At 37.3% G+C, this 15,671-nt stretch overlaps 1 protein-coding gene across 5 annotated transcripts in view; it reads left to right on the top strand.

Annotated features, from left to right (window-relative positions):
- LOC127868401 (transmembrane channel-like protein 7) overlaps positions 1-15,671 on the top strand; it is a 101,623-nt gene that overhangs the window by 44,575 nt on the left and 41,377 nt on the right. For all 5 annotated transcript variants that reach the window (XR_008044110.1, XM_052410160.1, XM_052410161.1 and 2 more), the window contains 8 exons: positions 2,757-2,838; positions 4,239-4,522; positions 6,954-7,102; positions 7,632-7,782; positions 8,211-8,372; positions 13,289-13,452; positions 14,069-14,279; positions 14,538-14,635. Coding sequence is in view for 4 of the 5 variants with exons in the window: in XM_052410160.1 (XP_052266120.1) it covers positions 2,757-2,838; positions 4,239-4,522; positions 6,954-7,102; positions 7,632-7,782; positions 8,211-8,372; positions 13,289-13,452; positions 14,069-14,279; positions 14,538-14,635 (1,301 nt within the window). In the remaining variant the exon portion in view is untranslated. The remainder of the gene's footprint in view (positions 1-2,756; positions 2,839-4,238; positions 4,523-6,953; positions 7,103-7,631; positions 7,783-8,210; positions 8,373-13,288; positions 13,453-14,068; positions 14,280-14,537; positions 14,636-15,671) is intronic.

Genomic DNA, 15,671 nt, shown 5'->3' with positions numbered 1-15,671 from the left:
ATATACAGTGCTGCTACATATTTGTATTGTAATAATTGCAAACCATTTCTACAATAAACGTTTTCATTACTACATAAGTATCTGTGTATTTATCATAAAAACCAAAATGTAAATTATGTTTTTTATGTTCATGTACGATCCCTCGCGAATCAGCTAAAATGAAAAATTCTTGCCGTTAAAAACGTACAAAATACATTGTGCATAGATTCGTTTTAACCCTTAGCGTAACGGTAACGATATTGCGTGTTTGAATTATATTTTATTAAGAGGAAATGTCAATGCCACATAATTCGCGAGATACCGCGGTACTTTTGTTGAAATTTGCAACGAAACTTTTAACGGAAATTAAATTAACACAATGTTGTGCCGGCTACGAAATTTTTATTTACAAATAAATACACCAACGCCAATTTTCGCGCACTTTTTATCAGGACAAAGAAATTCATGACCAGTACAGAAATTAAACGATTTATATACATGTACCAGTAAACTGCCATTATTAACTTTTTGGAAATTTGGATATTTCCTAAGTGTTAAAAACAACCCCAGCCTTGTGTAAACAACATTGTCACTAATCGACTGTTTTTCACGCTTCACTGCGTGCAATAATAAGCCGCAAAATATGGGGTGTTGATACTAGCTAGATCCGGTTTTTTGCTTAAGTTAGTGAATTCTCAGATTAAAACATGTCATTTAGTGATCATGCTCGTCGGTATTTTTGGGAGCCATAGCCAAAGCGCGATATATTGGACAGCGCGATATAAAGGTCCGCGATATATCCGCGATATATCGGCGTTGCAGTGTATAAAATTGCACACGTCCTGCAGGATGACAGTCCAGAATGTTCAGGAATAAATATCTCTCATCAGAGAGGGGGGTCTAGTGGCATTTGTTGTGCCCGTGATCTTATGATACCTTAAAAAAAGTGGCTTCCAGAATTTTATTTAATAACATTCATATTGGTCAAAAAGCCATCTCGAAACAATTGAAAACTCTGTGTCAAAAATGGGTTTAAGCCATATTTGTTAGCAAAACTTAAAAAAACCTGAACATAATGTCTAGTTCCTTTTGATCTCGAGTGAATGATCCAGGATCTTATTGATCTCATGTTTGAAGAACATTACATATTACAAGATTGAAGCTTCATGAACAAATTTAAATTTTGACAAGAGGAATTGTGAAGAAAGGCTGCACAATTCTATAATAATTTTTTGTCTGGCATTTATGCATTAAAAATGGGCTTCAAGTCTTTCTTTTTAGCTCAACTAAGCACAACGTGCTCATGGTGAGCTTTTGTAATTGCCTTTTGTTCGTCGTCCGTCGTGCGCTGTCAACATTTGCCTTGTTAACACTCTAGAGGCCACATTTATTGTCCAATCTTCATGAAATTTGGTCAGAAGATTGGTCTCAACAATATCTTTGGATGTGTTCAAAAATGGTTAAATTTGCTTGAAAAACATGGCTGCCAAGGGGCGGGGCATTTTTCCTTATATGACTATATATGGCTACAGTAAAACCTTGTTAACACTCTACAGGCCACATTTATTGTCCAATCTTCATGAAACATGGTCAGAAGATTCATCTCAATGATATCTTGGATGAGTTCGAACATGGTTTTGGTTAGAGGCCACATTGATTGTCAGATCTTCATGAAACTTTGCAGAAGATTCATCCCAATAATATCTTTGACGAGTTTGAAAATGATGCCAGTTGGTTGAAAAACATGGCCGCCAGAAGGTGGGGTAATCCTTATATGGCTATAATAAAAAACCTTGTTAACACTCGAGAGGCCACATTTATTTTCCAATTATCATGAAACTTGGTATGTAGATTTGTCCCAATGATATCTTGGACAAGTTCGAAAATGGTTCTGGTTGCTTGAAAGACATGGCCACCAGGGGGCGGGGCATTTTTACTTATATGGCTATATATGGCTATAGTAATATCTTGTTAACACTCTACAGGCCACATTTATTGTCCAATCTTCATGAAACATGGTCAGAAGATTCATCTCAATGATATCTTGGATGAGTTCGAACATGGTTTTGGTTGCTTTAAAAACATGGACACCAGGGGGCGGGGCATTTTTCCTGATATGTCTATATATGGCTTTAGTAAAACCTTGTAAACACTCTAGAGGCCACATTTATAGTCCAATCTTCATGAAATTTGTTCAGAATATTGGTCTCAATGATATCTTGGATGAGTTTGAAAATGGTTACGTTTGCTTGAAAAACATGGCTGCCAAGGGGCGGGGCATTTTTCCTTATATGGCTATAGTAAAATCTTGTTAACACTATAGAGGCCACATTTATTCTCTGATCTGCATGAAACCTGGTCAGAAGATTTGTCCCAATGATATCTTGGACAAGTTCGAAAATGGTTCCAGTTGCTTGAAAAACATGGCCACCAGGGTGGGCGGGGCATTTTTCCTTATATGTCTTCATGAATCTTCATGAAACTTTGTCAGAATATTTGTTGAAATGATATCTTGGATGTATATAAAAATGGTTCTGGTTTGTTGAAAAACGTGGCTGCCAGGGTGTTCACTAGTCATGAAAGTTGGTAAGAACATTTGTACTAATGACATCTAGGGCTTCAAAGAACAGGTTAGTTCCTTTAAATCTCAGGTGAGCGACTTTGGGCCTTTCAGGCCCTCTTGTTTTAAACAATTGTTGAGCTTGAATTGGTGAATGGGAACTGTTTTTGTGCGAAGTGATTTCAACTCTGAAATGATTGATTTGATTTTTTTCCAGAAATTTAGCAGTTTCAAAAATTGGGCTAAAAGTTGGATATACCAGCTGGAACTTTGGTCAGGTGCATTCAAAGTGATTGAAGGTACGAATGACTTGATTCCTGTTCTTTTCCCACACAGGAACAAGTGCTTTTGCTTGAAAAAGGCTCTTCAAATTAACATACCGGTTATTTAGTTGAAAAAAAATGAAAAAGGAGACCAAACAAATGGTTCTAATAAAGAATTTATACAAAAATGTTTTAAAATAGCAATGTTTCAATTTAATTTATTAAAATTGCTACATATGCAAAGGTATTTGCAGCATTAAAGGTCACTTGATCAAAGATTGCCTGCAGTGTTTAAAATGTCTTTACATCATCTGCTGTTCCTGTACCGACTTTATTTACCGGACAAAATCAATACATGTTGTTTTTCGTCATGTTGTATGCATGCAATGGTATTTGCATAAATTAGATCCTCCAACCTATAAAAATAGAGAAAATTGATTGAAAACTATGCTACAATTTTGAAAAAATGTTTTTTCCGCTTCTAAAATTAAAAAGTTTTTCCAAGATTCACGGGTTTCTGATATTCCAGTCTCAAAAGGTATCTTTGGCCAACTTCATAAAAACAATTTTCGCCAAATAATAAATAGGACCTACAAATGTTTAATTTAAAATTTACCCACTAACATGTACAGTCAATATAGTACAAAATATACTGCCAAATAAATTCTATATCATTCTCAAAAGTGGCAAATAAACTGGGTATTCCTTTTCACGATTTTGCCATTTACTGTTGGTAAAAGAATGAGAGTGTGTCAAAGAGAAGACACTCACATATTTGAAGTGTTGGAGGGAAAGTAATTGGGTTTCTTGTAATTTAAGTAGTTTGATGTACGAGTTTTTAGTGCAAAAGCTTAAGATATTTTAATTTAAAAAGTTTTCTTTCTCTTACTGGAAAATTATCAGTTTCTCAGCATGGGCTAGTTTTATTAAAAAGGATATAATTTTATGTAGAAAATGAAGTTGTATTGAAAATTGGTCTTAAACTAGTCTTCTTTTATTAGATGTCTAATATTTCATGTTTCCCAGCTGGATTGGTAACAATTGGTATTTCAGTAGACATTTTAGGGATGATAATTTTCCACAAATTAATGAATTTGCATGATTTTGTAGCTCCCTGGGTCATTTTTGACATCATTGTAATTTCAAAAAGAAATTTTGTGGGTGGAGCTAGGGCACCATTTTTTTTTACCTTACATGGCTTTAAAAAAAATACATTTTAAAAACCTTCAATAAACAATTCAAAACAATGTTAAACAAAATCATCATTATTCTTATTATTTGAAAAACTACTAGGCCCTTGTTCCTCAAGGTTACATTCTTTAGCATGGGAACTAAAATTGATTTTTAAAAGTATTTTTGTTCACATATTCAGCCCTACTAAGTAATTCTCAAAAATTATTAGAGATCTATATTGTCATCCTGTGCTCTGCCTGCAGGACATTTCGGCACTTCAACTGTGTCCTACTTCCGGTTCCTACGCTGGCTCATGTTCCTGAACCTGTCTCTGACAGTGTTCATGATGTTCGTGGTGTTGGTTCCATTCCTGACAGTTGGTGTGGGGGGTGACGGTGCCAACTCCTTCACGGACTCGGTGAACTCTTGTACCTCCAAGTATCACTATGAGGCCATATACCACAGCACCAATTACACATCGTCATTTGAAGTGAAGAACACCTCCAAAGTCTCTACACAGTCCTTTGTGGATGTCTTGCAAGGAACAGTGAGTATAATTGAATAAGATAAATGGAAGAACAATGTTTGTACCTGCTTATGATGTCTTTATCAGAAATATTCTTAATAATCAAGCTTTACTTGTTCTTGTGATTCAGTTAGCAAGGTAACATTTATTTGCCAAAATATTTTCATGTCTTTGAATTTCTTACCTTACAATACTAAGATAAGTTAGTGATTCATTTATTAAGTTTGTTAATTTATTTAAAACAATACAGTGCTGTTACAGTGACATTTGTCACAACAGTAGAGTTTATTTTTGCATATCCTGGAGGACCTATTTGTTGTCATGTTAGATAATTGTGTTTATCAGCTGTAACAGTTATTTGAAAGGCCTTCTAAAATTATTGCTCCCGTGTTAGTTACTACTTCCTTATTACACCTTGCTCAATCTTAAATTATGTAATCAATTTGACCTCATACACGATCATCCACAACGACTATTGAAAATATTTATTGCAGCAATTTTGTTTATGGTAGGGTTATTTTAGGCTGAGTAAGTTACCCATATGATTCTTCAAAATACAATAAAACAATCTGTGACAGATGTCAGACACTATATAATGATGAGAATTTGATGACACTTGATATGCATCATCCCTATAGGGTGGATGAGTGCATGGGTGTCAGGTCATACCAGTGAAGGATTGTTCAGGGAGTTATTGCTCTTTCATTAAGATGTCTTTTGTTGATGAATGTTTCATTTCTGTGCTTTCTGTCTTAGGAGCTAGTCCTCTTTCTTAGGTTGGACAGACACGTATTGTCAGATCGTTCTGCTTTGATGATTTTTCAGGGAGTTATTGCCTTTAAAATTGTCATCTCTTTCCCCTTTTGATCTTGGATCTTTTGATCCACATTTTATCAAATTTCACATGAAGCGTCCCATTGTGTGTACATAAGTATACTTTCAAGTTTTTCTGCTTTTACAATTTTTTATAGTGTTGCCTATGTTATTTATAATATAACCTTTTCTTATAATGTGTTAATGTGTCAAATTATAGATACTCAAATTATAGATCCAAATTTGATGAAACATTGATTTGTAGTATCCCTACATAGAGTGTCCGCATATTGTCTGTGAAACATAATTCCTTTCTGCTTTTGAATTCGGACACCTATGATCCAAATGCTATGACACTTCATGTGCAGCATCCCTCTTGGGTGAACATGTTATATTTTGAGCTAGTTCTGCTCATATACTTTTTCAGGGATGAATATCCATTGATTAGTAATAGGATTTTCTAAATTAATGAATTTTATGTTATTGTGTCAGATCATTATGAACTAAAGATATACAATTTTTTTACTACTTTATGTTGCTCCTATCCAGTGTGTATTTTGGCACTTAGTGCTCCTTAAACAATAATTTATTTCCACAAAATTAAGCCATATATTACCAAAGTGCGTCATTCAGGAAGCATCATTAAGTTTCATTGATATTCTTGTTTTATAATATTTCTTCATCTTAATGGTTTTAAGGACTTTGAAGATGAAAATACACGTACAGCCTGTATGCCTGTAATGTGTTCCTTAGCCATAAATTTCCAGATTTCCCTTGGATCCCTTACATTTTCCTTAAAGTGGTTGACAATTACTTTTATGGTTGCATGAGTGAAGTTGATATGGTATCCGACTAGTGAAGTGGATATGGTATCCGGCTAGTGAAGTGGATATGGTATCCGGCTAGTGAAGTGGATATGGTATCCGGCTAGTGAAGTGGATATGGTATCCGACTAGTGAAGTGGATATGGTATCCGACTAGTGAAGTGGATATGGTATCCGGCTAGTGAAGTGGATATGGTATCCGGCTAGTGAAGTGGATATGGTATCCGACTAGTGAAGTGGATATGGTATCCGGCTAGTGAAGTGGATATGGTATCCGGCTAGTGAAGTGGATATGGTATCCGACTAGTGAAGTGGATATGGTATCCGACTAGTGAAGTGGATATGGTATCCGACTAGTGAAGTGGATATGGTATCCGGCTAGTGAAGTGGATATGGTATCCGGCTAGTGAAGTGGATATGGTATCCGGCTAGCAGTCGGGAGGTCATGGGTTCAATCCTCAATGTGGAAGCGTTCTTTAGATTTTCACAATTGACACCAAGACCTGATTTCTAGTCCCAGGAAACGGACTTAAGAGCGTTTCAAATAAGCCTTTGACTTTGTATGCAATCAAGCTAAAATAAATAGGTTTAAACTAATTAATTTTGTGTGTCAAGATGGTATTCCATACAAATGCCACCAAAAGAAAAATATTTCTTCAAAGATTAACATCAGTGGTGTCTTTTCTTTGAGACTGTAAGCCACGTGAACTTTAAAATAAGTAATTAGACATGAAAGTTTTTGTACAAAAAGTGGGAGATGAAAATGGAATATAGCGTATCTTCTTCAGAGTGTAATATATCTGCATGCTTGTTAGGGCTGGATGGAGAACACTGTACTGTTCTATGGAGCCTACTTCAACCGTACGACATTCTCGGAAACTCCATTTGTCTACAACATGGCGCTCGCCTACCTGTGTGCCGTTGGTGTCGGATACCTCATTAGCTTTGTTCTGCTTGTCAAAAAGTAAGATAGCAGGTGCCTATATGTGCCTATTTTTATAAAACATTATCTCTCATGTGAAAAAAAGACAAATGTCATTAAAGACATTGAGTATTTTAATGTAGGGTATATTTCAATACGGCTAAAATGTCTCATGAGATAATTTCATAAAATACATTTGGTTAATTTTTTTGACATTAATTTATTTGTTGCTTTGATAAACATCTTTAAGGCTTGCTTTGCAATGGTATGATACAGCTTAGGCTACCTACATTATAGTGTGGGTCCATGTCTGGAACACAACCATTATCAGGTCCTGTTTCAGGTCATGACAATATGGAGACAGATACAAATTAATAGTCTGAATATTGGTCCTTATGGCTGGTTTAAATTGTGTTCAGTTATCAACTTTCAGGCTCAGGTATTTCAAAGTGCAACTGGCTTGCATTAATAAGTAACAGTTTCTGTCCCTCATGAGTCAAACTGCTCTGTATTAAAAAACTAACTAGTGTTCTGTATATGTTGTTCCAGTAAATGCAAGCATCTGTTCTAGTTCAGCAAATGGTATGAAGGAGAGCGTACTCACGTCTACCAGTGGAGGTATGTCACTATACTGTAACAAAGTGTTTGGAGCCTGGGACTACTGCATTGTACGGAAGAAAACAGCAAAACTGAAACACAAAAGCGTTTGGCAGGAAATCCAGGTCAATAGTCCTTGTAATTTTTATTTTTTTGTGTGAGCATGGCCAAACTTGAGAAATAATTCAACACAAGGCCAAATTTATGAATATTTTAACAAAGCATGAGTTACTTGATAACAAACATCTATACTCCTCACAATTGGTTATTTAACAAAACAATAATATTTTTCTTAATCTGTTAATTTAAAGTTCTATACTCTGCCTGATTTTTTATGCGTTCATACATCCACACTTATAAATCATGTCATCAAATCATTACATGGGGCATATTTTATTTATTATATTTTTTATTGTTACATAAGTGAATGTACCGGGTAATATATTGTTTCCAAAGCAGTTCTTCAGATATTTAAGACTGTTTCTATGCTCTTTTAAACCAACTAATAACATTGTTGATCTTCATTACTTTTGGGCTACATTTCCTTGCTCAGAATGAGTTGGAGTATCAGCGGTTGCAATGGAAGAAAGAAAGTCGCACAACGCGTGAGAAGGTGAAGCTGTATGTGATACGAGTCCTTATCAACCTCCTTGTGCTTGCCATTCTGGGGGGTGCTCTGTACTTGATCTACTTTACCAATGAGAAACTGGCAGAGGTATTGACTATAGTACAACTTTTTAAGTCACAACTGAATCAAATTAATTAAAGAAAAGAGGCCAAATCTTTGTCATGCAAGAAAGCTAGTTTTTACAAATGTTAACAAATTTCCTTAAGCTTTGAGCTTGTAGAGTTACATATTTTTCTGTATTAAAAAATACTATTGCAGGAAAGGAAATAAGTGGGGGGGGGGGGGGGGGGGGGGTCGGTACCACTTTTCAATCGCTCCTAAAATTTGTGGTTTGACTCAAGATTTTATGAGATTTTATTTGTCCTCTGTAAACAATGTTTTGAAAGAACAAGACTGGTAACTGATTCCAAAATGTAAGTTTATATGTCCCCACAAAATGGGAGGCATTAAGGATTACACTTGTCTTTCAGTAAGTCCACCATAAGTACAAAGCTGGTGTTTTGAATGACTCTTTAACTACTCTGTAAATCTTGCTCAAACCATTACAATGTTGATGATTGTAAATGAAAGAATTTTAGCTCCAATGAGTTTTGGCAGAATTATGTTCCTTTATTCCTTTATGTGTTTTTCCACTGTAGTATATAGTCTACTTAAGTCCTCTTTAAATACTGGGTTGATATTGCTCAAATTCACAGTTGAATGACCTTATTTTGTAGATGATTGTAAAGATTTGATTTTTTTTCTGTGTCTAGTTTAAGCAAAACTGTGACCCTCTGCCTGTTTTTCCACTATAGAATATCTAGTCCCAAAATTGTGTTTTCAATCCCTCTTTAACTACTTGCTGCATCTTGCTCAAACTTTCAGAGTTGGATGACCTTAATGTGCAGATAATGGTCAAGAAACAAATCATGGCTGACATGAGTTTTGTCAATTATTGCCATTTGTCTGTTTCTTACATAAAGAAAATATAGTCCCACAATTTTGTGTATTAACTCTCCTTTAATTTCTAGGTGAAACTGGCTAAAACTTTCATAGTTTATTACCTCGATATGTTTATGATAATAAAGATAAGAATTTTGAGTCCCTACAGTTTTGGCTAAAATATGTCCTGTTGTCTTTTTTATCCACTGTAGAATTTATAGTGAACGTGTCAGTGTCCAAACATGTGTAAAGGGGCATAAGTATCTGTGACAGGTATCTAGTTATCCCTGCCTGTGTCCAAACATGTGTAAAGGGGCATAAGTGTCTGTGATAGGTATCTAGTTATCTCTGCTGTGTCTGTGTCCAAACATGTGTAAAGGGGCATAAGTGTCTGTGACAGGTATCTAGTTATGCCTGCCTGTGTCCAAACATGTGTAAAGGGGCATAAGTGTCAGTGACAGGTATCTAGTTATCTCTGCCGTGTCTGAACATGTGTAAAGGGGCATATGTGTCTGTGACAGGTATCTAGTTATCTCTGCTGTGCCTGTGTCCAAACATGTGTAAAGGGGCATAAGTGTCTGTGACAGGTATCTAGTTATCCCTGCCTGTGTCCAAACATGTGTAAAGGGGCATACGTGTCTGTGACAGGTATCTAGTTATCCCTACTGTGTCTGTGTCCAAACATGTGTAAAGGGGCATAAGTGTCTGTGACAGGTATCTAGTTATCCCTGCTGAGTCTGTGTCCAAACATGTGTAAAGGGGCATAAATGTCTGTGACAGGTATCTAGTTATCCCTGCTGTGTATGTGTCCAAACATGTGTAAAGGGGCATAAGTGTCTGTGACAGGTATCTAGTTATCTCTGTCTGTGTCCAAACATGTGTAAAGGGGCATAAGTGTCTGTGACAGGTATCTAGTAATCCCTGTCTGTGTCCAAACATGTGTAAAGGGTCATAAGTGTCTGTGACAGGTATATAGTTATCTCTGCTGTGTCTGTGTCCAAACATGTGTAAAGGGGCATAAGTGTCTGTGATAGGTATCTAGTTATCCCTGCCTGTGTTCAAACATGTGTAAAGGAGCATAAGTGTCTGTGACAGGTATCTAGTTATCCCTGCTGTGTCTGTGTCCAAACATGTGTAAAGGGGCATAAGTGTCTATGACAGGTATCTAGTTATCTCTGCTGTGTCTGTGTCCAAACATGTGTAAAGGGGCATAAGTGTCTGTGATAGGTATCTAGTTATCCCTGCCTGTGTTCAAACATGTGTAAAGGAGCAGAAGTGTCTGTGACAGGTATCTAGTTATCCCTGCTGTGTCTGTGTCCAAACATGTGTAAAGGGGCATACGTGTCTGTGACAGGTATCTAGTTATCCCTGCTGTGTCTGTGTCCAAACATGTGTAAAGGGGCATAAGTGTCTGTGACAGGTATCTAGTTATCCCTGTCGTGTCTGTGTCCAAACATGTGTAAAGGGGCATAAGTGTCTGTGACAGGTATCTAGTTATCCCTGCCTGTGTCCAAACATGTGTAAAGGGGCATAAGTGTCAGTGACAGGTATCTTTTTATCTCTGCCTGTGTCCAAACATGTGTAAAGGGGCATAAGTGTCGGTGACAGGTATCTAGTTATCCCTGCCTGTGTCCAAACATGTGTAAAGGGGCATAAGTGTCTGTGACAGGTATCTAGTTATCCCTGCCTGTGTCCAAACATGTGTAAAGGGGCATAAGTGTCTGTGACAGGTATCTAGTTATCTCTGCTGTGTCAGTGTCCAAACATGTGTAAAGGGGCATAAGTGTCAGTGACAGGTATCTTTTTATCTCTGCCTGTGTCCAAACATGTGTAAAGGGGCATAAGTGTCGGTGACAGGTATCTAGTTATCCCTGCCTGTGTCCAAACATGTGAAAAGGGGCATAAGTGTCTGTGACAGGTATCTAGTTATCCCTGCCTGTGTCCAAACATGTGTAAAGGGGCATAAGTGTCTGTGACAGGTATCTAGTTATCTCTGCTGTGTCAGTGTCCAAACATGTGTAAAGGGGCATAAGTGTCTGTGACAGGTATCTAATTATCCCTGCTGTGTCTGTGTCCAAACATGTGTAAAGGGACATAAGTGTCTGTGACAGGTATCTAGTTATCTCTGCTGTGTCAATGTCCAAACATGTGTAAAGGGGCATAAGTGTCTGTGACAGGTATCTAATTATCCCTGCTGTGTCTGTGTCCAAACATGTGTAAACGGACATAAGTGTCTGTGACAGGTATTTAGTTATCCCTGCCTGTGTCCAAACACGTGTAAAGGGGCATACGTGTCTGTGACAGGTATCTAGTTATCCCTGCTGTGTCTTTGTCCAAACCTGTGTAAAGGGGCATAAGTGTCTGTGACAGGTATCTAGTTATCCCTGCTGTGTCTGTGTCAAAACATGTGTAAAGGGGCATAAGTGTCTGTGATAGGTATCTAGTTATCCCTGCCTGTGTTCAAACATGTGTAAAGGAGCATAAGTGTCTGTGACAGGTATCTAGTTATCCCTGCTGTGTCTGTGTCCAAACATATGTAAAGGGGCATAAGTGTCTATGACAGGTATCTAGTTATCTCTGCTGTGTCTGTGTCCAAACATGTGTAAAGGGGCATAAGTGTCTGTGATAGGTATCTAGTTATCCCTCCCTGTGTTCAAACATGTGTAAAGGAGCATAAGTGTCTGTGACAGGTATCTAGTTATCCCTGCTGTGTCTGTGTCCAAACATGTGTAAAGGGGCATAAGTGTCTGTGACAGGTATCTAGTTATCCCTGCTGTGTCTGTGTCCAAACATGTGTAAAGGGGCATAAGTGTCTGTGACAGGTATCTAGTTATCCCTGTCGTGTCTGTGTCAAAACATGTGTAAAGGGGCATAAGTGTCTGTGACAGGTATCTAGTTATCCCTGCCTGTGTCCAAACATGTGTAAAGGGGCATAAGTGTCAGTGACAGGTATCTTTTTATCTCTGCCTGTGTCCAAACATGTGTAAAGGGGCATAAGTGTCTGTGACAGGTATCTAGTTATCCCTGCCTGTGTCCAAACATGTGTAAAGGGGCATAAGTGTCTGTGACAGGTATCTAGTTATCCCTACTGTGTCTGTGTCCAAACATGTGTAAAGGGGCATAAGTGTCTATGACAGGTATCTAGTTATCTCTGTCTGCGTCCAAACATGTGTAAAGGGGCATAAGTGTCTGTGACAGGTATCTAGTTATCCCTGCTGTGTCCATGTCCAAACATGTGTAAAGGGGCATAAGTGTCTGTGACAGGTATCTAGTTATCTCTGCTGTGTCTGTGTCCAAACATGTGTAAAGGGGCATAAGTGTCTGTGACAGGTATCTAGTTATCCCTTCTGTGTCTGTGTCCAAACATGTGTAATGGGGCATAAGTATCTGTGACAGGTATCTAGTTATCCCTGCTGTGTCTGTGCCCAAACATGTGTAAAGGGGTTTAAGTGTCTGTGACAGGTTTCTAGTTATCCCTGCCTGTGTCCAAACATGTGTAAAGGGGCATAAGTATCTGTGACAGGTGAGTTATCTCTGCCTGTGTCCAAACATGTGTAAAGGGGCATAAGTGTCTGTGACAGGTATCTAGTTATCCCTGCTGTGTCTGTGTCCAAACATGTGTAAAGGGGCATAAGTTTCTGTGACAGGTATTTAGTTATCCGCGCCATAGGCGGAAGGATATTGTTTTGGCATTTTTCGTCCGTCCATCTGTCCGGAGCCATATCTTGGAAGTGCTTTGGCGGATTTCATTGAAACTTGGTATGAGTATATATATATATATATATATATATATATATATATATATATATATATATATATATATATATATATATATATATATATATATATGGATAAGAGGATGATGCACGCCAAATGGCATTGTACACCATCTGTTAATTAAGGAGTTATGACCCTTTGTATCTTAAAACAAATGCTTTTTAATATAAGCTTAGAGCTTTATCTCTATTCACACATGAGCCAGAGCCATGAAACTTGCCATAGTTGTTCTCAATCATCTGGGGGTGCTTCACATTCAACTCCCATATCAATTCAACGAATTTGCTTGTTATCTCTGCTTTCAGCTTCAACATCGGACTGATCTCAACAAAACTGTGAAACTGGTGCTAGAGTTCCTGCCTTCAATAACAATCACCTTGCTAAGTGTTATAGTGCCCACGATATTCAATAAATTAGTGACAGCTGAGGATTATATGCCTGCCTTCGCAATTCGAATCACGCTCATCAGGTATGTTTATTATTGGAATTGAATGCTCCATCAATGGATATGGTAAAGTAAAGGTAATTGTATCAGATGGTGCATTGTTTTTTTTACAGATTTGTAAAATTAAATTAAAACAATTAAAAACAGCTCTTGGTAAAATGACCTTCAAAATTGGGTTTATTTTTGGCAAAGGTTTACATCAAATCTAAATCAATTTCCTTGGTCTTGTGACCTCCATTATCTGGACGTAAATACAAAAACAATAAGAAGTTATTTTCATTAACTGTCATGTAATGCATCACCTTTTAGTATTGCATTTAAACATATTTTGGCCTGGCTTTCCATGCTTTGTTATACCACTTTTCATTTCAACAATAAGATTCGATGTTTTGGTGTACATGAGAACTGGCTGTCATAGATTGTATAATCCTGTAAACATCAGGATTGATCATGAATTATTCAATTTTCTTTTCCTGAATTTTTACAGTTTTTAAGAAGCATTTATATTTGCACTTAATACTTGCTTGTCTTGGAAAATGTTTAGTGTCTAAACTTACTGCTGTGATATTAGTAAAATACCTGTTAAAAAGGCAAACAATCAAAATGAACAAACAAACCAGTCTTGCTGTGTCCTCCACAGAACAGTGCTGCTGCGCCTTTCCTCTGTGGGTATCCTGATGATATCCCTGTACGCCACACTGAAAGGACTGGCCCCTAGTCTGGATGTGTCACCCTTTTACCAGGCCTCCTGTGGTGTGAGCACTGCACCTACAAACATGTCCGATCCAGAAGGAAATTGGACACAGGTTAATAATGAGACAGAAAGCACTGACAAGAAACCTAATATTAAGGTAAAAATATAAATTAATGACTGTTCCTTATTGGTAAATAAAAAAAATGAAATACAATTATGGAAAACAGCAGTACATTAACTACCGTACAAGCGAAGCTTTTTAATGTTGCCATCAATGTGGGTTTGCTGATGACACTAAATTTTAAAACCTGATTAATGAATAGATATAAAATATGTTATCCAGGCTTGAAAACACAATAATTAAAATGATTACGAAGATGCAATTGATGACAGCAATGTGTTCTTTCTTGGTCAGTGTTGGGAGACATATGTGGGTCAGCAGATCTACAAACTGGTGTTTCTCAACTTCATTGTGGTCATCGCTGTCACCTTTGTGTGGGAATTCCCCAGAAAGTAACTAGTTTTATTCACTTAACAATGCAAGCTTTTTCTTCTTATTTGTACTTTCTTAGAAATGTACCTTTAATTTTTCATCTTCTCTTACACCTGTCTTGTGTAAAATTTTATGTATTTTCATTATAATGCTTATACTTTTTGGTTTAAACCTATTTATTTTAGCTCAATTGCATCGAAAGCCTAAGGCTTATATAAATGCTCTCGAGTCTGTTTCCTGGGCCTAGAACCAGTACTAGGTGTCTTTGGGGGAGATCTAAAGAACGCTCCCACGGTGGGGATTGAACCCGTGGCCTCCCAGTCGCTAGGCGGACACAATATCGATTACACCACGGCGACCTATACTTTTTAAATAATGACGATTCAATATCTTTCACAACTCATTGGTAAAATCCTGAAAAAATGTTGTATTTTAATATCAACTTCATTTAAGTATTCTTTTACCTAAATATCCAGGCTGTCAATAGTTTAATATGTTTCTTTAGATCTGCTATATTTTGGTTTAAAATTATTCATTTGCAGATACCTCCTATATTTCATTAATTATGCCCCCCTTTGAAGAAGAGGGGGTATATTGCTTTGCACATGTTGGTTGGTCGGTCTGTCGATCTGTCTGTCAGTCTGTCGGTCTGTTGGTCCGTCCACCAGGTGGTTTCCGGATGATAACTCAAGAACACTTGGGCCTAGGATCATAAAACTTCATAGGTACATTGATCATGACTCGCAGATGACCCCTATTGATTTTGAGGTCACTAGGTCAAAGGTCAAGGTCACAGTGACCCGAAATAGTAAAATGGTTTCCGGATGATAACTCAAGAACACTTAGGCCTAGGATCATGAAACTTGATAGGTAGATTGATCATGACTCGCAGATGACCCCTATTAATTTTCAGGTCACTAGGTCAAAGGTCAAGGTCACAGTGACCCGAAATAGTAAAATGGTTTCCGGATGATAACTCAAGAGCGCTTAGGCCTAGGATCATGAAACTTGATAGGTAGATTGATCATGACTTGCAGATGACCCCTATTGATTTTC

This window comes from Dreissena polymorpha, chromosome 2, assembly GCF_020536995.1.
Source record: "Dreissena polymorpha isolate Duluth1 chromosome 2, UMN_Dpol_1.0, whole genome shotgun sequence".
Lineage (NCBI taxonomy): Eukaryota > Metazoa > Mollusca > Bivalvia > Myida > Dreissenidae > Dreissena > Dreissena polymorpha.
The sequence above is the reverse complement of the archived record's forward strand: the minus strand, read 5'-3'. Positions and strand labels throughout refer to the sequence as shown.